This window comes from Ammospiza caudacuta, chromosome 2 (assembly GCF_027887145.1).
Source record: "Ammospiza caudacuta isolate bAmmCau1 chromosome 2, bAmmCau1.pri, whole genome shotgun sequence".
In the NCBI taxonomy this organism is placed as follows: Eukaryota; Metazoa; Chordata; class Aves; order Passeriformes; family Passerellidae; genus Ammospiza; species Ammospiza caudacuta.
Genome location: NC_080594.1, coordinates 91,157,562 through 91,182,592, shown reverse-complemented (window position 1 = coordinate 91,182,592; position 25,031 = coordinate 91,157,562). Strand labels below are relative to the sequence as shown.

General features: G+C 43.8%; 1 protein-coding gene across 9 annotated transcripts in view; it reads right to left on the bottom strand.

The window, feature by feature from the left end:
• The window catches only part of MAP4K4 (mitogen-activated protein kinase kinase kinase kinase 4), a 162,773-nt gene that overhangs the window by 67,651 nt on the left and 70,091 nt on the right, over window positions 1-25,031 (bottom strand). For all 9 annotated transcript variants that reach the window (XM_058825229.1, XM_058825231.1, XM_058825234.1 and 6 more), the window contains exon 3: window positions 16,215-16,271. In XM_058825229.1, coding sequence (XP_058681212.1) covers window positions 16,215-16,271 — 57 coding nt within the window. The remainder of the gene's footprint in view (window positions 1-16,214; window positions 16,272-25,031) is intronic.

Below are 25,031 nucleotides of genomic sequence, written 5' to 3'. Positions count from 1 at the left end.
TTTGCTGCTGGGCTGTGAACAGGCAAGCATTTATTAAAAGGTATTTCACTTCAAAAATCAGAGCTGCTATGGCATCTCAATTTCCAGTTTAAAAACAAACAGCTCAGATCCCAGCACAAGTCTCTCACTCTTGAGCTGAAATGCTGAGAGCAGGGGACAGAAGTCCACTTCCCAACCTCAGCACCAGCTTCCAGTGAGGCTCAGCTGCTCTTGGCCCTGCTGCCCCCATGCTGAAAAGCAGGGGCTTCTGCCAGACCCTAACCTGCCAACCTTGCCTTGTCTGTCACAACTGCACCACAACGAGCAGAGGGGACCTGCAGGGACCAAAAAACTGAATGGTCAGACAGCTGCTCAAAACTGCAGGTGTGCATGCACAGCAGGCAGCAAGCAGTCCAAACAGGAGCAAGGGAGTCAGGCACCAACACTCGGAAGCTGATGAGAAGAAAATGAGGTTTACTCTGTCCAAAACTGTCATGTGGCAGGCCCTACATCAACCACAAAGCCTGCAAGACAAACTGGAGAGGCCAGGCCTTCCCACCCAGAAAGAAAAAGCCCTGCCATAGATAGTCCAGGAAGAGGTGGAAGCACATCCACCACCCCATCCAGGCTGCTGCAACCCTCCCTGGGCAGCGATGGGCAACACCGCTTCCTAGGCTTGTGGTCAGGGGCTGGCTTTGGTCACTCTACTCACTGGGCACCACACATGTTCAGAGAGGAAAGTGGCACAGAAAGGCTCTCTGTGTGTGCCTGTGTGTGTGTTTGTGTGTGGGGGGGTGTATGTGTGTGCCTGTGTGTGTGTACGTGTTATGAGCCTGCAGTGAGCTGCTCTGGAGGGGCTCTTTTCTCAAGCAGGCAGTTCAGACAGGCACAGCCCACTCCTGTAGCACAAGTGCCTGTAAAAAGTGAACCTCAGAAACCTGACTGTAAAATAAAAGCAGGCATAATATGTGTTACTGAAATCCCCCAATACATAATATAATCTGATCTCCCTCAGAAAAAGCCTTGGTTTGGTTTCCCCAGCCTGCAGCAGCCACCACATCCCCTGTGCCAAGCATGGCCCCAGCCTGCCCAGCCAGCACCTGCATGGGATCTATACCCAAACCAGTGCCTTCCTTAAGGATATATACAAAAGTTTGGAGTAAAAAAAAAAAATCCAGCAAAAACCAAGAAACATGGTCTCTCTTGTTCAGATAAATAACTGGTTGCCTTCCCAGGGATTTTTCTGTTAAAATAAAAGCAATGCTATCACTACAGACTCTCAGGGGAAGATGACTCATGAGCAGGAAAGGGCCTGTAATTTTGTGCTCAGGGTATTCACCCCAATAGATATTATAACTTTTTACTATGCTAGTCTGGTAACATGATTAAGAGGCAGTCTGAAGAGATCTTCCCTTAATCACACTTGATTTGAAACCAAACTAAGAGCAATTAGCCCAGCCAAAATGTGTGGGGGAGACAGGGAAGGCATTTACATCCAAAAGACGAAACCTAGATTGTTTGGAGAGCTTCAAAATTCAGGAGGAAAAGGTTGAAGGCACCGGATTTGCTCAGAGCAGAGCTGTGTGACAATGAAGTCAGGCACAAAGGGACAGCTGAGGCAATCCTGCCAGCTCCAGCTCCATGACCAAGGCAAGGAACTGCTGGTTGGTTTGGAAACATTACCAAGCAGCATGGAAGCAGCAGAAATCCCACACACAGCAAATCAGACCTCTCCAATAGCTGGAGAGAGGCTGCTAAGTGAAAGACCATGTGTTGCAGAGGTCAGCTTCTGCCAGACTAAGGTATCTGAACAAAGCCTGTCATGGCTGAAAGCTCCTGCAGCTTCCTGCAGCCTAGTCCCTTCAAAAGGCACATGCAGAAATCCCAAAGCCCACTCAAAAAGAAAAGTCTCACAGAAACTGATGGTTAAATGTTAACCTTGTCTTTGCTGGTTTACTAAAAAGTGATGCACATCTACAAAAAGCTTTTATAGCTGTCCTCTGGATGGCATGAATTGAAAAGTGAGGTTCAGGGGGTGCAGAATAAGGAAAGGAAGAATAGGGAGGTTATTATAAAAACAGAAAAACATAACATTAGTACTACCACCACTGGTAATAATAACAATAATAGAAAATTCTAAGGTTTTGGGTACCTTTTTATTTTCTTTAACAAAAAAACGCTCCCCAAAACAGCTCCATCTGTAGTCTCTGAGCATCTGGGGCTTTCTGTCAAAGTGACCAGTAGCAAAGAGCTAGCATTTGTCTCTGAATCACAGCCATTATGTGCTTCAGTGTTCCCACACCACACAGAAACTGGAGGCACTCACAACTCTTCCTGGGCTAAGGCTGAGCCACTGATCCAAAGCACGAAGGATGAGGGCAGAGCATGTGTGCTGCTGCATATAAAGGCAAGGCACGATGGAAAAGAAAGGACATTGCTGGTTTGCATGACCTATAAAACTTCCTGACTGAAAGCAGGCTTGGCTGAGGGCAGCTCTCCAACTTGCTGGCAAGCCTGTTCAAAGCAAGACACCCAGCTAAAGGTTGTCTCTTTCATACAATACGTCCCCTATTCCCTCATGCCTCTCATTCGTGAGCAGACACTCCTCCTGGGAACCCCAGAGTGCACATCCATGCCACAGTCACAGCCCAGCTTTGGCCACCTCTCACAGCGCTGGCCTGGACAGTGGGCACATCCCATGCACACCAACAACCTGCACACAGCAGTCACATCCCTTCAGGGAAGTGCAGGGCTCTGCAAAACCCTTAGAGTGGTGTCAGCTGCCCACCAGCCCTACTCGCCTCACACCTGTTTTTCCATTCATCTTGTAAAGATAATTAAAAGAGAAGCTTAAAAAAAAAAAAAAAAAAAATTGAAAAAGTTCCCTGAACAAAAGATGCAAAAAACCTGCTGAACACCAATAGGTTCCTACCAGCATAACCAGAACATCTCTGTTATGATACTGTGTATTAGGTTTCAGAAGAAACATTCGGCTCCTGACATCAGGTAGGAGGCAAGCAGGATTCTCCCTCTGAAGCCCTCTAGTGATGGCCAAAAGCAGAGCAGTCACACATCTATTTGCTTTGAGTGTAATCAGGAAGAAAATAATCAGGAGGAAAATGCAGAAAAACACCTGCACAAGATATCCCTGCTCCTCTGCCATGCCACAGGAGCACAGAACAGCTCATGGAACCGCACTAAGCAGAGTGTTTATGACTGTTTATCCACGCCCTGAGTGGCCATTTGTCCTCCAAAGGCTGATGAATATATATGGGTATTTTTGTAAACAATCATGGATTAGACCTCTAATCCAAACAGGAACCAATCTATCCAGAGTGGTTCTTAATCAAGACTCACCAAAAAAAAAAAAAAAGAAAGAAAGAAAGAAAAAAAACCTGGAAAATTCGTAAGAATATAGGCTTGATACTAAATGTCTTTTCCCCCCCAATCTCAAACACTGAATTCAATCTTTTTTATCTATATAGACCTGTAGCATTAGGTTCAATTTCTGCTCTCCACTGAATATACAGCTCCTGAATATATGAATTGCCACAACTATATGTATTCATCCCATGCATTATCTGCATGGGATGCAGAGAAAACCAGCAGAAGAAACATCTTCATTTTTATCTAAGAAAATTTCCTATTAACTGCCAGTCAGTCTTCATCCCCCTCTGGATCCAGCACTGCCTCAGGGATTCTAAGTATGCAGGCCTTTCCTAGGAAACAGCAACACACTGCCCAAACCCACTGAAATGCACTCTCCTGCTTTATCAATCAGCTGTATGAAATTCACTTATTACAGAACTAGCTACATAAAATATATAAAAAGGACATTGAGGTGCTCAAGTGTGTCCAGAGAAGGGCAGCAAGGCTTGTGAAGGGTCTAGAAATCATGTCCTATGAGACACAGCTGAGGGAGGGGGATAAGGAGGCTCGGGGGGACCTCATCGCTCCCTACAACTGCCTGCAAGGAGATGTAGTGAGGTGGGGGCTGATCCCTGCTGCTGTGCCTTCAGTGAGAGAAGCAGAGGAAACAGCCTTAAGCTGACACAGGGGAGATTCAGACTAGATATTAAAAAGAAAATTTCACTGTTCAGGTGGTCAAGCATTGGAATTGGCTGACCAGGGAGGTGGTCGAGTCGCCATCCCCAGAGGTGTCTAACAGGTATGTGGATCTGGTGCTGGAGATGTGAGTTAGTGGTTTAGGGGTTACAGTGACAGTGCCAGGTGAGCAGCTGGACTGGACAAGTCTCTCCCAACCTTGGTGATTCTTTGATTCCATGATATCTTTTATATGTCAGATTGGCAAATGATTAGATGCATCATATGCAAAAATGTTAAGATGAGCACTGTTTCCCACAGCAAGGCCTGCTCTAACACCTTATATAGCTTAAGAGCACTTTATTGACAAAGAAAATTTAATTCATGCCAATTTAATTCATAACTACTACTATGTGGAGGAAGAATGAGTGACATTCAGCAAATCAGCAATGCTACCATCCAAGCACACACAGCAAGGGCAGGCTGGGCTTTTGACTGTGGACTTGACTTAAAGCAAACAGATGTCTTTCAGAGGTAGATCTACTTTGGCTACCTGGATTAGTCCACTAAAGGGTTGTTTTCCTTTGCCATTCACTAACCAAAACACCATTAAACTCAGGGTTAACGAGGCTCTTTGCCTGCAAACATGGGGCATGATCCACAATGCAGTTCAGCTAAGCCAGCCTCCCACAGGTCACCAGGTCAGAGGCAGCTGGCATCACACATCCTCAGCACAGCTTTTCCAGCCCCACCATTGGAACTGAGCTTGCCACACAGCAATTCTTTGCTCTGCTATTATCCTGAACACTGGAATTCAGAATCACAACGAATGTTATGGAAATCATCTAAAGCAGAAAGTGAAAGAGTTTCTAAGGCAAGCAAGCAGACTAAAAATAGCCTGTTACACAGTGGAAAGAATCAGAGGGTAGGGGAATCCCTGCAGAAGACCTTTACACTCCATTTATTCCTAAATCTGCAGGTTGAAGCACTACAAACAGTCCCTCAGCAGTTACAGCAGGTGGCTGAGAAAGATGCAGCCAAGGTGCTGGGAAGGTTGCAGGTGCCTTTCCTCCTGGATTTGCACTGCAAAGGGACAGCTCAGGGTTCCTCATCCAGCCCCACAGCTGTAACCCTGTGCAGATGCTGCTTGCAGGCCAGCTCCCAGAAGCTGCCACTTCCACTCCCTGTCCTGCCTGGCCCCTCTCACCCATCCCCTGGCCAGCTTTAGCAAGGGCAAAAACAGTAGAAAGCTAATATTTTTCTTTTTAATATATATATTTCCTTGCCAGTGAAGCACAGGATGGGACTTGATAGATTCTGGTGTAAGGGAAACTTGGAAGGCAAGGGAAGAGAGGCAGGGCTGTCCCTGCAATAGCATCCAGACACCCAATTGTTTTTGTTGTATTGTAAAACCTTATCTCTAGGGAGAAGTACCTAGAAAAGGGGAGACACCTATGTCAGGAGGAAGCACTGTTAACACAACAGGATGCTATGTGAACATTTACAAATAGAAAATGCAACTATTTCTCCTTTCTTTCCTGCCAGTGGGAGAAATCCTTTCCTGAGTTTACACATACTTTGTTTACATTTGTAGGCACAGAGGATGAGTTTGCATTTACATGCTAGTCCATCCCCTTTTATGTGATCAGCACCAACTCTTAAAATTTGTGTTGGAAATCAAGACTGGGCTAGGTACATTTCCCAAACTTTTTAATCAGAATTGGGGAGCAGCAGCAATTCTGACATAGAAACAGGTATATCCCCTCAGGAACTCAAATTTGAGTGCAAACTTGTTTGACCATGCAGCCCCCTCTGATCTATAAACCAGTGCGACACTATTATTTTATAATTGATGCAAAGCTGCACATTTTAACAATTGCTGCCAAGGAGTGTAGTAAGAGAAGCAGAAATACAAATTCAGAATGAAAATCAACAAACTCATTTGTAAAAATCATTTTGTCCCACGGGCTCAAAGGGAGGCAACTGCAATAAATGCTAGTGAAGAGGGAGCTGAGGTAAAATATGCAAGAGACAACGAAAACCTTCTGTAATAATGCTGCCTGTGCATCAGTGTTTCCACAGCAGTAACTCAGGGCTGCCTGTCCTGCAGCCCCAGCCAGGACAGGTTAGCACAGGGGGGGCCAAGCAGCCACCAGGATGCTCTCTCTCCCTGCCCAATTACATTTCCATTCAGTAAAATATTCCACATGAGAAAATTATTTTCAAGGACCATGGATGCTCTCCTTTCTTACTCTTGCAGGCAGAGCCATGGTGCTTAGCCAGGACAGTAAGAGCTATTCCAAAGGTCTGTGGGCTGCTGCATCTACACTAGGATTTCCACTTAGTTCTTACCACATCTAGAATCAAACACTAAAACTCGGTTCAGGAAGAAGGTGCTACAGTGGAAAATATTCCTGCTGAAGAGAAACACTGCAGAAACACCTCATACACAAACCAACATACAAAAGCTGAGCTCACTTCTGGAACTGGCCCCTCCACTAGGCAGAGACAGGGACACACTTGAGGAGGCACCCATCATCTTACAGAATGAGGTGCAAAAGAGAGCAAGTATTGGAACTCCCACCTCCATACTTTGGACCAGTGATGTGCTAAGTACAAAACTACCATTTTACTTGGTGGATGTAAGGAAAACACAACACCCACGTGCTTGCTGTCCACACAGGAACAGTAGCACTTCTGGTAGTTAGCTTGTTCACTTCTCAGAGATTCATCTTTCAGAACAAAACACTGATGAAGTGCTCAAGAAACAAAGCCTGACATTAAAAAAAAAAATCAACAGGTGAACATCACAACAAAAATTTTAAAAATGCCTCTGTGGCCAGATTCCCATCACTCTAATCGTGCTTGAAGCAGGGTCTTCATAAAAGAGAGCAAAATTAAAACATGTGCTTATTATGAAGCACCAATCTTTGCAATTAAATGACAACACCTTTGCACTTCTCTCTAAAGTGTTCTCCACACTTTATTTAATGCTTTCTGATAAAGAAACTACTTTCTATCTAGAGGTATGTGCACAGGAGCCTTGCTGGAAAGGATTTGAGACACCTAGGGGCTCTGGAGACAAACAGAATCTTCTCCTGCACTGATCAACAGAACTAGATTGCAAAGCGTCTTCAAGGCTCTTCAAACACCAGCTCAGCTGTGTGCTTTCCACTGCATATTTAAGAGATTGGGCACAGGGGAAGCAGAACACTTTAGGCACTAGGGCAGCGTTTATTGTGGTTACAAACCAGCTTAGAGTACAATGAATTCCCAGGTCCTCGAGCATTAGCACTTGCTACCATAATCTCTAGATTCAGGAGCTGGGCTTTAAGACTCTAGTTTAGCCAAAAATTCCATAGAAAATAATTCAAACTGTGCCTTGCAAAAGAAGCACTGTCAAGGGACTTAGAAAAAACATTTTTGACTCATTAAATGTTGGAGAATAACACTGCTATTTTATCTTTATATATACACATAGGCATGTTAAGAAAGGAGGGGAGAGAGAGATCACACAGGATAATCTCAAATGTACAGTACTAGATTTGTGGACTCATAAACTAAAGAAAGAACCGGAGGAGATTTTAAAATGCTTGAAAGTAATTTTCATGAGCTACACTGCACAGAACTTTTTCCTTAAATAAAAATGAAGTGATCTACTTTCTCCTCATGATTTACTGCAAAACAGTGGCCAGCTGACTGATAATGGAAAGTGGCTAAGGTCTGCCTACCATTTTCAAAGCAGAGGTTATAAATTTCAGCCCCTCCCTTCTCCATGCAGCTTGCCAGCTTTCACATAACTTGTCAGGACTTTGTATCTCCGGAATTTCTCCTCCTCATTAAACTTGGCTGAAGTCGACCAGCAGATCCAAATAGTATTTGGTGGAAAAGAAGGCAGGACATGCTCAGAATCACCAAGAAGCCTCATTTCCTTAGGAAGTAATGATAAAAATATGGAATGCTGCAGAAAAACAGGAGGAGCCCACAGGCAGGTGCAGTTTATAAGAATACAATTAAACACAGTCAAGAGAGATTACATTTCAGGCAGATATATCCCCTTTAATATAAACAGAGAATTAATTCCCCTGACTTTGATCCTAATGCCCAAGCCAGATTTTAAAGTGTATCTCTGAAAGATAGCAGCTTATACTGGACCTGGGATCTTTTGGTTGCCTATGCAGACAGGAAGAATACTCAGCAGACCCGAGTTCAGCCTAGAAATGTGCTAAAATGAAAGCACAATGCTGTGTCACAATCCTTATTGGTTTCACTCAGCCCAAACTGGCAAGAGCACACATGCTCTAACACTGTATTGACAGGGCTGCCTTGTTAACCTTGAGTAGACAGTATGTCTGACTCACTGGGGGTAAATTGAGCTGTGCTGTGTCTGATAGAAATGATAAAAAATGCAGTCCCGTACTTTTTGCTATTACCTGCACACAAAACATTTGTTTCCCATCAGAACTCGAGCCTTGTTAGACAGCTGAGACAATCAGAGGTCAGCACTGGAGAAGGCAGCAGCAAATCACCTGCACTGAGGCCACCTGCACAAATGCTCCTCTCAGCTCACAAGAAATGCTCCATCACCAGAATTTGCACAGGTTATTATTGCTCAAATTCATGTTAGAGCAGGTATGACCTGTAGGTAAAATATCTCAGCTGTGAAAGCATCTGCATGCTACCCACATTAATACTAACAGTGGTGAAGGCTCAGAATCCAGGACACAGACTGATGCCAGCAGTCACTTGTACATATGAAACCATGTGTCATTAGTGACCTCTTTGTCATTGCTAACAGTAGGACTTCAGATGATTGCAGGTATCTAGCCTAATGACTGAAGAAAAACAGGCACAGTATTAGAGCATAAATGCATGAGTACTGCCCACCTGGACAAGTAACCGTGCCCAAGGATGGTAACAAGTTCACCTGGATGACTTAGTCTTTCTTTCTCAGTGCGTCACTGCAGCTGCACCATCAGACCAAAGGAAAGAAATTTAACAAGTTCAGACTTGTCCAAAGAGCTCAAGACTTGCAGAGAAATCTTCTTAATATGCAATCCTATTCTTCTGCCTATGGAAGTCAGCTGCAGCCATTTCTATTATGCTCCAATATTAAACATGTGCTCTCACATACTGATGAGCAGTAACAGATCTTGGTGCCACAGCTGAGGAGCATATCCTGAGCATCCTCTGCCGTGCTATAGCAGAATGTTATATGATTCTCTTAAAGCCAGGTAGGCAAAATTTTAAAGCCTACAACAAAGGAGATTCTTCTACACTGCAAACTACAGCAAAGTGCCCTTTATGTAACTGTAACTTCAGGTCGTGTCATCTAAACTACATTTCAATTTACAGAGCACTGGTAAAACATTTTCTGCTAGACAGGACAAGAACCCTGCACATCAGACATAAGCATACAGATGAGAAGGCAGAGTCAACACTGCTTTCTTTACACTTTATTCACATTGTGTTCCACAACCAACTTTGAGCAGGAAGCCACTGCCCAGCCTCAACTGAAAAAGCCATGCAACAGGAATCCTACTGAATGAGCACCATGAAACCTTTACAGCCAAAGCCCTGTAGCTGTTGAGAGGTGCTGCAAAGATGCCCTCGAGGATCTTCATGGCAAAAGGAACATATCTGTTTCTTTCAGCCTTGAAACAGCCTTGAAACAAAAGAAGCTTGTTAAAATACATAGAGAGGTATGCCCACAAAGACAATTGAGATGGGCTGTGCACACAAAGCATCTTCCTCTCAGGTGGCAATCTTGCATAAGGAAAAAACATAGGTTGAAATAAGCATAGAGAAACAAGCATGTGTGAATGTTTTACATCCATTTTCTTCTCTGTCCTTTGTCAATTTTTCCCTCTCACACTATCAGTGCAAAGTTGCTGTTCACAGGGACACAGTAATGCAGAGCCTTAGTGCTCAACATCACCTCTCTCCAGCAGTATAATTTCCCAAGCTGCTTGTTAAGAGCCACAACTATTTCCCCTGATCTCAAACTGCCTGTGAAGCTCCCTATTCAGTTTCCTTGCAACTGCATCAAACCAGACATCCTCCCCTTTCCAAATAAGCTTCTCCAGCCTAACAATCTTGCTAACCCCTGAATAATCAGATGAAGAGAGCAGAAGTTTGCCCTTTATCCCAACTGGTGCCAGCACTGCTCCAGGAAATTTCTTGGGTTAAGTCCAGAAATTGAAGCTCTGACTTAAACCAGGTGTTAGATGTGTCTGCCTCGCTGGGAGATAAAGTCACTGTTCCTTGTAAGGACAAAAGGCTTTTCGGAGTTAAATGTCACTCTACTCTGTTAGAACTATGAGCTGGCAATCCAAGAAATGTCCCAGCCACCGAAGGGCAGGAGTGTTGTGACATGTTTGGCACCCCTGCAAGGCTCTGTGCCGTGCCCTCGCCCCGAAGATGGACAGGACCACCTCTGCCTGACCCAAACAGGAGCCTTGCAGAATAAAAAGCAGCATGGAGCTGCAGCAGAGCCCAGTCCCACACAGACACCAGCACCCAGGGCTGAACCTCCTGGCATCAGATCCATGGAAAAGCAGGGGGAAAAACTGTGCCAAGCTGCTGGGTAAGGGCAGAGGTAGGTGAGGGATCTCAGTTAAAGAAAAAAATAGTCAATTATACAAATGCTCTGCAGTTCACCAAGGCTGCCCTACTGGCTGCAAGACTATTGTAGCTCTTTTTGACCTCCCCCAAAACCAGATGTTACAGCTCAAGGGACCACTCTGTCCAGCTCTGTTTTCCTCTGAACTGTAATATATAATTCCCAGCAACTTTTTTTTTTTTTTCCTTAACCTAATCCCTAGAAGAGATCAGAGGTTAATCAGCTTCACGAGAACTGGACAGCAGGGCTGTCAAGATTGTAAATAGCTTTCCTTTTTTTTTTTTCTTTTCCATAGAACACTTCTTTATTTTGCCAGGTAACTGTTTAACCAAAGACTGCAAAATGTTGTGCAGACTAGTAGCAAGCAATCTTTCATTGCAGGGACAAGCAAGCAGAGTGCCAGTACTCTCCATGGAACAATCTGGATTTTTAGGACCCTTACCAATTTCCCCCAATTCACATTAAGAAGAAGTGACTCCTATGAAACACTGGAAGGCCACAGACTTTTGGTAACTCAGGTAACTTCAAGTTTGCTTTGGCTAACTTCACAGTAAGTACGGCCCCAGACTGGTACATAAGTACTTTATCAGGAGGCTGCACTAAGCCAGATAAAGCCAGGTAAAAGCACTGCATTCATATCTCTACACTACAGGGATGGCCCCTATTCAGCTTCTCTAGGCTGGCTTGACCCAGTTCTTTTGCACTGGGCCACAAGGGTCTGTATTTCCCAATCTTCCAGAGTGAGCCATCAACTTTTTTTATTATTCCTTCTTCAAAGAGATTGAAATCCATGGATTGTCTTTGAGTTTTCATGGGGAAAACAAGAACATAATATTGCAAACTTTTGGTTTGGCTTATTATGTCATTTTTTCCCTCATTTTGTCAGCTAGTTTATGTGGGAACCCACATTTTTATCTAACAGCAGTTTTTCTGCAGACTGCTTTGAGATGTCCTATGGAAAATGGTTGTCCTATGGAAAACACATGATTGTAGTTTATGTAGTTTATCTTATGGCCATGTGTGCTGTAAGATACAGACTCACAACAATCCAAGTGACTTTCCTATTGCAACAGAAATGAGGAGTCAGCAGAGCAAGGAAGATGGCAATGAGTAACTCAGGGAACCTTTCCTGTCTAGTGTGGGAGATGTGCCATGTTTCTCTGCAGGCCTGGAGGCTTTGGTCTGAGGTTGCTAACTTTTCTGCAGAGGACACACAGAAAGAGCAAGACAGGCAAGCTCTAAAAGCAATCCAGCTTCTTTCATAAATCAGCAGGATACAGTATCCAGTTGTTTACTTAGCATAATTTTACACAGACTAGATTGGACAAGTCATGAAACACTGGGCACAAGAGCTGAGAAATGCTGCTATTAAAAAAGGCATGCGGAAAACTTTCCCAAGGGATGCCAAGAGCGTGTGTGGGAAGAGGTAGGAAGGAGAAGCAGCAGCGTCAGGGGTTATAACAAACAGAAGAGAAGCAATTGTGTTTTTCCCTCAAAATCAGTTACTAAACTTTTCAAAGAGAAAAGCATTGCTGGAAGTGGAACACAGGAGCAACCCTGGAAACAGCTGTGCAGCTGCAAGGAAAGGCTCCAAAGCAGTTAGAGCAGAGTCAGGCTTTAGGGTGTAATGCAAGTTAACAGCTTGGATGCAGGCAGATTTGCCAAGTAAGCTCTGCTAAGGTTTTAAATGCTATTTGCTTCACAAGAAAACAGATTCTTCTAAGTAGACAGGGACTGCTAAATCTTGGGAGTCATGGTAATCTGACGATGATGGAAACCTAACAGCGTGGTCAGTGAGTGGAAGGGATCAACATGGACTGCACACCACCTTCTCCAAACTAATGTCATAAAAGGAACTGAGACCTTACAATAGAAAGATTAACAACAGACTACATATAATGCCTCCCTCACAAGAAGCATGCAGCGTGAGATTCATCCTACGTATGCAGATTTTGTAAAACAATTTTTAAAGCACACATATGCCAATAGCTTGCGCTGTTCCCCTTTTACAGTCATTGGGCTCATTGCAACAAGGAATAAGGATAGCTTTCCATTGATGAAAACTGGTGAGGTTTTTGGTTTTATTTGTTCTACACTCCAGTGAAATTTTTTCAGCCTACATGCACTGCAGCTTTCCCCTTCAAAAGTGAAAAGAAGGCATACCTGTGCACCATTCTGTAGTGATACCTATAGATCTTTAGGTCTTACAGTTCCATTAGCGTTTGCTTTAGGGCTGTAGAACTCAAGATCAGTAAAGATCCAGTCTTCTAAGTATTTTCCTTATTTGTTTAGAAAGGAGGAAATTAGAAGAGGCAGGGGAGTTTTATGCACATTGACATCCCCCAACATTTCAGGCAGCAGAACTAACTAGTCATAATTTATTCAAAGATCAAGCTGATAGGCTTCAGCCCACCTCCTCTTCTCTCATCCTTGCCACCATTCTTTTCAAAATCAAAATCTAAAGAGAAAACCACAAGAAAAGATAAGAAGTATGAAGAGCATTTCCACAGTGCCATGTGCACTCCAGAGTTGTAATATTTCTTCCAATGCCTCGAGTCAGAGGTTATAATACCTCATTTTCTTCATGCCAACCAAAACATTTTAAAGAAAGCCTTTACTCTGACTTTGACATCCCTCCTGTGTGGATGATCAAAGCTTTACAGCCCAGAACTGACATAACTTCACTGATCCTGAGCAATGTGTGAATTGCAGAATCATGGCCTTGAAAACTGAAAATCTGGGGTGTGCCCACAGAGCATGCCAATACATTAGGTTTTCTAATTTGTTAAGCATTTGGCAAAACAAGCACTGGATCAGAGGTATCCCAGAAGAAAGGAAGTCTTGTGTCTGTTCTCAGTTCAGGTTGGTCAGAATAATCAGATATCCCCCATGGCACCGCTTGAATTTATGCAGAAAGGCATAACACTGCCAATAAAACATGCACATAGGCACAAATCACCTACAGCTTCAAGCAACCACTCATCAGAAAACCACAATTTCAGTTTTGTGAAAGTTTCCACTCAAGCCTCTTTCTCCATGGGCCTGGATACGGTATTACCATTAGCAGTTCATCTAACTGTAGATCTTAAAGCAGGCAGAGAAGGTGAATTTTGGCTGTGGTTCTCTCAGCATTTCTTTTGGAAGAGTGCTAATGGTGGAAGTCACTGCCCTCTCTGTCCCCATGTTCACTCCTCCCACTGTCCCCATAAGTTGTGGTGAGCTAGGACCAGGATGGACCCACACTGTTTGCCAGCAAAGGAGGTGTTCATGAAACAAACCCTTGAGGAACTGGAGCTATGGCTCGAGGATATGGCTCTCTGGCAGAAATATCAATTTGAGCTCGAGGATATGGCTCTCTGGCAGAAATATCAATTTGAGCTACACTGCCCCTTCTCCCTGATGGCCAGACTGGATCTTTTCCAGTGTCATGCCACCTTCTTCATAGCAACCACACCAGAGTTTGCAACATCATGTGCTGAACTCAATCATGAACCAATCCAGGCTATAAGTAACCAGGGGAAGGAGAGGAGTAAGGGTATTTTAAAACTGGAACTAGAGCCTGTTCACTGATCCAGGTCACCACCTGACCCCAAGGCAGCTGTGCCTGCACAAGTGTTGGGAAACAGGCAAGGAATCAGTGAGCAGGGCTGGACAAGAACATCCTGCAGCCACATCCGCCACTGAGAAAATGGTACATGCAACAGTATCACCCGTGTCTGGCGTTAAAAGGTGGAGCTGAGTTAGTACAACTTGGAAGAATTTATGCATTTTTGTCTCTGTGAGCTCTTTTCTTTGAAGCAAAAACACATGAGCTCCCCTGGTAGGAATGACAATGCTTTTAAGCTGCATGGGGCTAGCTAAATCTCCAAACTCCTCCCTCCTTCATCCCCTAAAAAAGCATTGTACTTATGAGGTAAAAGACAGTGCCAATATACAACTTGCTTTTCAAAACCAGACAAAAATTACAGTAAGTTTCAAAACTTACTCCTCCAATATGAACTTAGCCATACTAAAGACAGCATTTTTCAACTGTTTTCTTTTTTATGTGCAACCTCTCTATTACAACTGTTTGTGATTAATACATGCTATTAAAAACAGAGGGTGTGCAATAGAGCCAATCTCAGTATTATGGAAGAAGCCATTGTCATGCACAGTCCAGCAAGCTGCCCTGTGTAAAACTGCTGCACAGATGAAAACATTTGCTGTGCAAAGAACATTCACTGTGGGTCAATGTACCTTCATTCCTCTTTGTTTTCTCTGCTTGTTAACAGCAGCAAAAAAAGCATTGCCTCCTCATGAAGGCAGCCTTTGAAAATCTTCAGCTGAAAATTGATCTTTATCAAGCCATCCAACAAAAAAGGAATCTAGCTGTTGGCAGACACAACAGCTGAAGTTAGAGAGCAACAGTCACACTGCGCATCGATCACTAGAGATTCAGAGACAAGACTGAAGCCTTAACAGTTGACCTAACCCTGTCTCTTGTTTTCCTTCTCTCCTGCCTGTTTACCCATTACACCTCACCACTCATCCAGGACCTTGTGTCTAAGGCCATTTTTACTTGCTGCACCTATACCCATACTAAGCTATGAAATATTCTGCAGCAATCTCCTTGCAGAAGTTTTGCTTGCTATAACCATCCTGGCCAAAGACCCCCTGCTCTCTACAATATACATACATTAATGTTATTCTTCCCCCTGGGTAAGACTGAGGAGCTCAGAAGAATATGACAGTTTGAAAAGGCACAACCTCTCTCCAGAAGAGCAGTATCAGTCAAGCTTTGCAGATATCACATGGGAGTATCTCATCCAATTTTAAATTTGAAACTGTTAATTTGTGAATGGAACTCTACATACCACAGAGTAACAGGGAGAGCCCATGCTTTCTTCATCTGTTTTGAAAACTTAAACTGATTGCTTTTTGAACAGCATAAACTGCAAGATGCCCAAGGATTCAAATACAGGCATATATTTTTTATTTCTTTGACTGGGTTAATTTCCCCTCTTTCCCATCTAAAGCTCCACAGTAAATCCCCATGGGTCAGTTACTATAACTACTTTACATTGCTGAATTCTGTTAGCAATCTGCTCATCATTCCTGCAGATGTTTCTGCTTTTAGGCTTCTTGGAACTACAAGGGACTCATTCCTTTGAATAAACATATGCCCTTTGTAGGCTGCAGATGTACCAGGAAGAACACTGTCCTCTACAACAAGCAGACACCTCAGCTTCTTCTTTGGTAAAAGCAAGATGTTGCTTTTCAGAGAAAACAAGTGGGAAGCAAGCAATCTGAACCGTTTCCCCCTCTTCTAAGAAATTTCTGAAAAGAGAGTGCTACATGCACCCAATATGCCCTGGGACTGGACAATGCAATTTTTGGAGGCAAACGCCCCAGCACACAGGCACACAGAAATCTCAGGCAGATGGACTGGAGAGGTCAGGTCCTGCAAGCAGAGAGCAAACATTCACATGCAAGGACCATGCCTTTCAACAGAAATGTGATGAAAGCCTTATACCATCTCATGATTAAATTTTACACAGTTGTTAATGAAGCAGAAGGTTCTTGTACTCACCTCAGTAACATCCATGACCTTGATGGCCGCCAGCTGACCCGTTTTGACATGGCGACCCTGGTAAGGGAGAGAGAGAGAGAACAGTCAGCACCAGCATCTCACCCATCCCTTCAGCTTACACAGAGCAAAACACTTGGACAAGAGTTACAGTCATTGGGTTTTCCCCAGCAATGATACTTCCCTTCTGATACTTCCTAGGAAATACCACAAAACCTCTAGATAGCTAAAACAACAATAACAAATATAAAGTGTTCCTCTTCAAATTTTAGCACCCATTTTTTTTCTCCGCATTAAAATGATTATCAAGTACAAACGGGTTATATTCACAGCTTCCCTTCTGTTTACTTTAGCAAAGCTCACTGTCAGTAATGATAGCTTATTATGATGCCAGAATAAATTCCACGTGTTACATGTTTTATTTAGGTTCATACTAGGTATGAACCAATACCTAGTACCTCGGTGATAACATGCTTTACCTAGTAAACATGGTTAGCCCATGATTAGGGCTTAGGACATTTCTCACTGGTTTGGTCTTTCCAAGTAAAAAACATGGGGTTTCTGCAAGGGATGCATCAGACCTGCAAGAGCTCTCTGCCTGTCTCAAAAAGGCCAGACAAGAACAAGACGTCATCTCCCTTCAGCTGCGCCACAGTACAGGAACAGTTCCTCAGTACAGCTGGAGCTGAGTTAATAGATCCCAGCTCCTGCAGCAGGGAGCTCCTACCCTTCCTTCCTCTGCCTCCTTCCAGCCTCCTGTCACATATTTCTCCCAGGAGCACTGAGCTCCTTCTGGCACTCATTGTATCATGTGATAAGCTGATTGAAATCACTAAAATGGCAGAAAGTTAACACAGAAAAAGCAAACTGTGGGGTGGGGCAGGGGATTGCAGTCCAGGAAATTAAACTGGTTTGTTCTGCAGTGAAAACAGAGCTGGAGCCAGCAGGATGCAGATCACAGGGCTGGGAGGCAAGCTGCATGGCAGGCCCCTCCAGCCCTGGTGGGCTGTAACTCGCCTCAGCTGACTTCTAACAAAAGCCTTTTTCTCTCCAGTGTATGTTTACATGAGGTAGAGACATCAATTAGCTGTTGTGTACTTTTTTCCCTAAACAAGCACTTAGAAATGGTCCCAATATTGGTATTTTCCAGCTCTCCACTGTTACACTGTTAAACTCAGCAGTGTAACACCCAGCAGTCTATCCTAAACCAGTCAAACAGCCCAGGCTCCCAACCATCTTTCCCAAGCACCATCTCCAAATGTTCTTATCTGCATCAGTCAAGCTCTCTAGCAACAGGTATGCCCATTAAATGTCGTCACTTTTATCACAAACAACAATAAGAACACAATTGACCATTTAACTGAAGTCACAGTTCCTTTATTTCTCTCCCCACCAATTTCTGAGTTTCCTAGGCAGAAATCTACATGATGGACATGAATAGTGTATTTTTTGCCTGGACTAACATTAACCTCTTTACAGGGTCTTTTGAGACTGGCACCCCAGAACTGAAGCACCCCAAACCACTAGTCTCTTTAGAGAAATCCTGACCCCTTCACACCTTATGATGCCCTCCATGGAGGTAATGGCCAGGCATTGTTGGTGCATTCAAAAGGACGAAATACTGCAGAATTCACTGCCTCAGCCTTCTTCCACAACTCTTCTTGTGCTTCACTCTCCCCCTTACTAACCAATACACGTGCTTTCTATAAATACATTACTGTGCTCAGGCTTTGCTTGCTCTGTAAACTGGCTTTACCACAGGCATTTCTTTTTACAGCTTGGTCTCAAGCTGGTTTTGATTCTGAAATAAAGTTAGGGGTCGTAACGTGTGCAGCAGCCAACACTGACCTCACCTTGACCTTACTACTTCTTGAACCAAAGTCTTTCAGCAAGCCCAGGAGATTTCCAACTCCAATTTCCCACCCTCGATGTCTGCCTAATGACAAAAGCCTGTGGTCTTCTCCTCAAGACTTACCATCCCACAAGGAAGGAGGGGAAAATGGCTTACACTGAGGTGGAAAAATGCCTGCTCTCAGCTCTGCCCCCATTTTCCACAGCTTTGTGGAAGGAATTTGAAAGCCCAAGGACATGGGAAGTACAGTTTTAGGTACAAAAAGAATATGCTAAAGATAACAGAAACAAAGACATCTCTGAAGAAAAAACCCTCACAACACTAAGGAGGTCTGAAGAGAGAAAATTTTTTTAAAAAGCAGTGAAATACAGTTCCCCATTCACTGTGCAGCAAAGTGGAGGTGCTAAAATGGTGGCAGAATACACTCAAGCAGAAAATGTGGCATGCAGAAGAGCAAAGTAGCAGCACAGGATGCCATTTTCATGGAATTTTTACTCTATTTGTCTTTTTAAATCTACTAACTACTGGTGGGCTTGCTATTTCCAGAGAGACACCTAAAATTTCCCAGTACTCAACTTCACAGCTTTTCTGAAGTCAGTGTTCCTCCCTGTGAGACTGGCCCACTCAGGATGACTAATGTGCACCAGCCCTGCCACATTTCCCCTGCAGCTTTACAGGATCCTGCTGGTGCCTCCACGAGTGTCCCTATGCAATCTGGGGCCAGCTACAGCAGAACCCAGCCACTGCTCATGTTTCACTTTGCTGCTTCTGGGAGGGGAAAAGCTTCTACATAACCCTCCTAAGGGACTGGAAGCAAGGGAACTGCAGAGTGTGGGAAGTGTGGTCTGCTCAGTATCCCAGACCAAATTTAAACCCTGGTCACTTCAGAATATTGTTTAAAATTACTCCAAATACCCTTTTCATAATGTATGGAGCACTCATACTCTAAAAATCTGCAACATATGGGGAGGAGGAGGGATGGCCTGCATGACATTAATTTATATGAGAGAGGTAAAAAAGACATTTGAAGCCACATTCTTTTCATTAAAAATATTTTCAGAGGGCGGGAAAAAACAAACACCACAAGCACAGCATATAAGCATGAGCAGAGTATTTGTTTGTTTGTTTATTTGCTTAACAGCTCTGCTCAAGAACAGACCTGTCAAACTATTAGCATGCTGGTATAATTTTGCTTGCAACATGAAATGGCTAAGCATTCCCATTTTGGAAACCAATCGTCAGATTTTCACGGCCAGCTTTTGCTTTGGAAAAACTTGTCAGTGTTAAAGAGAATAATAATAAAATTGCAATGTGGTTGAATGTGAAGAAAGAACTGCAGAAATCATAGATGGGAGAAACCCTCTGAACTCAATCTCCTGGGATTAAAATTTATTTAAATTCTGCTCACAGGGCACTTTACAAATGCAGTAACCATCAAGGCTCCATCCAGACACAACACCTCAGCAACACCTCTCCACTGGGATAGCATTTTTCATGCAGAATGAGGCCTCTGCTTTAGTGCAGTGTGGACACATGGCCCCTCAGGGCATCCAGGCATCCCCATCCCCATGGCAAGGCAGAGCTTCTTGCAGCTGTTTCTCCAGGCAAATTGTTAGCAATTACCATTCAGATATCTGAAAAGCTCTGCAATATTGCAAAATGCAACCCATGCTAACTGAAAACAGCAGGTTCTTAAAATACTGCTAGGTGCCAAATATCAGAGGCTGAGGATCACAAGGTACTGTCCCACAGCCAGAATGCTGTGTGGATATGAAATGTGCAATGAAGACAACAGCAACCTAGAAGGATCTTGCTAAGCATAAGGCGACAGTCTCCAGAGCCAACACAAAACCTGTGCAGAGGTTTCTTCAAGCAGTGGCACAGCAACAGGTAGAAAAGGCTCCCTCATCCTGGGAGTGAGAGTTTGCCTCTTACTGGGTTTCAGCATGGGAACCACAAGAAAACATCAGCACTGTCAGCTTGTCCCCATGGAAATGAGCCTGCCAACACATTCCCTTCATTTAGACCACATAAAGATTTTATTCACCAAAATTTCTGAACTATTTCTTGTTTCTTACACATTCTCCCCACTTTTCTCTCCCTCATTTCACGGCTCTATTAATATTAAAGCACTTGGTTTATCCTCCCAAGTAAGCAGCCTAAGAATATTTTTAAGAGTGCTACTTGTACCACTGCATTTTTAAATGGCCTGTTGGGATGATCAAGCCAATGGAATTGAGATTGCCAACCTCAAATCTTGTCCTCTTTCTTCTCATGCAGATGACTGCAAGTTCATACACATAGAGCTGTAGTTCTTCTCATCAACACAGCAATACTGCAGCATTTAACTGGATCTTAAACTGAATCCACTACTTAAGCACATTCCTAGTCATGTCTGATAGCAATATGGTGTTTATTTCTCATCTCAGTGGGCTTTATGCATGTTGAAAAGCAGAGGGGCAAGGGGAATCCGTGGTAGACTGCCAAGATCTGCAGAACATAATAAATTTCAAGTCTTCCCACACCCTCCAAGTCAGTTAATACACCTACTTCTTGCCTCTTTCTTACTTTGCACACGTTATTACTGTAAAATTTTTAGTTTAGAGAAGTTCATAGGCAAGCGGTGTTATGTGCTGTTTTTCATGGTGCTCTTTTTCTCTTGTGCCTAAATGTTGTCAAAGAACTATGCAAATTAAGTGCAAAAGAAATCAGTTAATTTACCTCTTTTCCCCACCCTACCTTCCCCAGTTACCCAAGATATTTATGTCACAGCAACATATTCTCCTACTAACACAGTTTCAGACCTGTGGATTAATGTGCCTCTGGGAGGCTGTTCCTGGAAGCCTGCTCCCCAGCTAAATGGCATGGAAGCAGCATGTGGGACAACATCACACATTAAGGAAGGAATGCACCATTTGTGACTCATTACTTGCAAGTTTGGATTATCCTGTGCCCTGTACACAATTAAGTCTTTGGTAAACTTCTCCCAGCTCCCAGTACTCTATGCTGACAGTTGCAGAAAGAAGAGGAATTGATCTACAAAAAACAAACGAACTACTAATCCAATTTCAGTTGCCACACTGCACACAGAAGCAGCAGATTTAGACATGCCATCAAGTGAAAATACCACAGCACCACCTCTTAGCACTGAGGGCTGTACAATGCCCCGATGGCAAACGTAACTTTCCATTTCACTTCTCATTCAGTTGACTCTTAACTCCTACCAGCCTGAGGCCACAGGCCATGAAGCAATACTCTGTTATTGGGTTGCACGCCCCAGTGCAATAAATGATAACTTATTATTCCAAGGCATGTTTACCATCAGCTCTTTGTGTCACTTGGCAACATATAAAGCTGTAGACTGATCAACTTTGCATTGTGAAAACTTGGACTCTACGTGGCATTTTTTTTCCACCCCCTGAAAAGATCAGGTCTACCCTGTGAAAAGCATTGGGAGTAATGCTTGTGGAGGAAACAGAACATATTTTTGACAGGCAAAAAGACAGAATGGCACAAAGTGAAAACAATCTCCCTGGTCAAAACCAAAAAACTTAAATAATAAATAAAGAAGTGTTCTTAAGCAAAAAGTCTACCTAACTACATTTGCAGCCAAAATTATGCTATTTCTACTGATATAGCATTCTAATAATCATATGCTCCAGCAAAGGAGACGAACTTGTAAACAAAAAGGATAATGTTTATCTGGCATGAAAAGTACTTCCAGAATAAAATCGAGCAAAAAAAAACTGAGTGCAAAAACAAGGAAAGTCACTGCAGAAATACACAAGAAGAAGTCATCCCGTTAGATGATTTCTAAACCCAAACCAACCAGAGCTGTTAAAGACTGTCACTGTTAAAGTCAAAGACAGGACAGAGCTCTTGTTTTTTCCTTCTGTCTAAATCTTGACATCAAATGCCTGGAAAGCAAAACAGAAAATAACATGCTCTCTGTCCTGCTTTTGATATCCACAGGCTCACTGGCTGCCTATTGAAGAAATAATAATGACAATTTACTCATGCATAGTACTGCATTCTGTGAAATAATGCACAGAAGGATACACAGTTATTATCGGTTTTGTTCTTCTGAGTAGAGAGTGAAAAGATGTTTCCCACTAGGAAGAAAAAAAGAGAGTTCTATTCACTGATTTTTTACTTTGATTCCTAGTTTTGTGGTAGCTTTCCCACTGTGAAAGATGCTGGATATACATTATCAGAGGCATTTCCTTCTCCTAAACAGCCCATTGCCTAAATAGGAAGAAAAGAAAGGGGGGGGGGGGGGGAGAAAGGATGGTGGGAAAAGCATGGCAGAAAGCCACAATCTAACTTTCCCAGGATAACAACAGGTCAACTGCAGAGCTCAGTCAGAAGGCTGCTCTGCTGGCTCCCAGCACACTGCCCTGCAGCCCACCCCCCTCGTCGCACCCACCAGCAAGAGATGTTTTGGTCTGATGGGAGAAGACAGAAAGAGAACTGCAAAGGCAGGCAGCTCTCTTGACAATTCACCTGGAAAACAACACCGATTCCCCAAGGAGCTTTGAAAGATTTGCCTGAGGCCTGACGTTCATGCAGGTTTCAGCTCACAGCCACTGAAACACTTCACCTGGCAACAGATTAAAAAAAGATAGCAAGAGAGGGGATGTTGCAGGGGAAAGGGGAGGGTAAGAGGAGTGCAGCTGTGCAGTTTAAGACTATGGATGGTCCTTTGTTAATCCAGTCATGTCTACTGCAGTCCATTCAGCCAAGTGGGATCCCTTCAAGTCTGCTCATTTCCTGGCTAGAACACAGAAATGGCACAGAACATTCCCTTACCAAGTGAAGGCTTCAGACTTCCCTGTTTTTCATTCCTCAAATATCAAGCAGGAAAGGCTGACCAACAGGGGCCTGCTGGCAACACTGGCAGCAAGGCCGCCACGCGTTTTCACACAAGGCCACAAAAGCTTCACACACTTTTTGGAAGATAGGCTGTGCTGAGCGCTGCCCCTCTGCGAGACACCCCAGTCATCAGCTGGGCACTGCATCAAGCCCTGCTGCTCTGCAGGTGACCACCACAGCTTCCTGCACCACACCAGATGCTGCTTCTAAAGGGACATTGAGCTAACTCGCTTGAGACCCCACCCTGGACGATACGGTCTTCAAGAGCCATCCTTGCAGTCATCATCCCATTCTTCCAGTCACCACCATGCTGTGTCCAGATTTAGTGATCTTTATTGAAACCACCACCACTCATATTCTCTTAGAATAGAGTCTGCACCACCAGCTGCCCAAAAAGAGGATTTTATTAATCCTTGTATTTTTTTTTCTGGTTTTAAACCTTCCTAGATTATTTAGTTAGCGCACTACTGAAAAACACAAAAAAAATCCCCAACTAACTAAAACAAAAGAAAATAATTAAATCAGAATAGAGGCCTACCTCCCACGTGGACACAGTTGGCTTAGAGCACATTTGGTTTCCTTTGGAAACATCAGCTAAAATCAGCTGGCCCCCATTCAAACCAGTTCTTCACCCTACCTTAATGGCTTTACCAGTCACTAAACACACCCCTCCTAACACCAATTTGTCTCTCTGGATGCCCTGCAATGGTCTCTTTTACGTAGAACAACTTCTTTCTGGCAACTATAATTAAAAATGAGCCAGATGGAGAACATCAAGAAAATAATTTAGATCAAAATTATAAAACATGTACTTGTAGATGCAAAATTACATGGTCTGTTAATGCAGACTGCTGCTGATTTCTCATCTTACACCTTGACAGGCACTTTCACCACAAAACGCCCTCCATGGAGTCTTGGCCACTGCCTGAAGGAGCATCAGGCCCAGTCTGGTGGCATGGCCAGCAAGTCCCTGCAACTGGGACTGTGTTACTCAGGTTGAAGGGAACCACCACAAGTGACTAGAGCAAGCCCTGTGCCTGCCACATGGCACCAGAACCACCCAGTGTCACTTCAGAGGCATCCAGCACCACACCAGGTTCCTACCCCAGACCAAGCAGGGCCCTAAGTGACCTACCAAGGTCCCCACTTGGGTGGACAGGGGCTTTAAAACAATGCAGGTGCTTCTGCAGCTGAGAGAGATGGTAGATAAAGGGCAGAGTTTCTCCACCCCTTCTGCAGAGTGACATCAAAATAAGCCTGGATGAGAAAAGCCTGGGGCTGCCTCTCTTTGTTTGACTGCTTTTTAAATGAATTCATATTGACATGTAATCATCACCCTGGATGAGCAGAGCTTTCCAGCTGAAAGGAGCAAGTGACACCTTTTGACCAAGGCCCTCTGCATACCCAGGCAAGTCTGCGCCCATTTCACTTTGTGCACACTCACCAACCTGCAGAGAAACCACCTCTTTGCTGGGCACACCCCTTCAGAAAGAGAGGGTGAGATGTCCTCGACAATTATAAATATTTAGGCACTGAGTACACAGAAGTGGCACAAAATATGTACTTTTCCTTGGAGAAAGCAAAACTAATAATCAAACCCTTGCTAGTCCCTGCCCCTCCAAGCACCACCGCTGTTGCAAGCAGCCTGCATTCTGGTGAGGCATTGTCAGAGGTCGTACACCATGACACAAGGAGAAATAAGCCCACACACACCCTACCAGCCTTGCTGCATTCCATCCACTGTCAAAAGAGACCCGCTGCAAGAAATGGATGACAGCCATTGCCAGGCAGGGAGAGGTCAGTGTCCCTCCCTGGGCAGCATCCAGCAGTCACAGACATCAAGTGTCCAGCTATGCTGCTTCAGGTCCTGCTGCCTGAGGCACCATCCTGAAATGCCCAGCAGCCTCCTGGAGAGCAGCAAGGAGGGGTAATAAATGGAAATCAACTTTTTTTTTTTTATTTCAAGAGTGCTAAATGGATGGGCAATTGTTTTGGAAGGCACAATCCTCACTGTAAATGCAAAAGATAGTGGGAAGGGAAAAGGGGGAACTATTGCCTTTGCTGATTTTTATTTCACTTTTTACTATGTTTTTGGG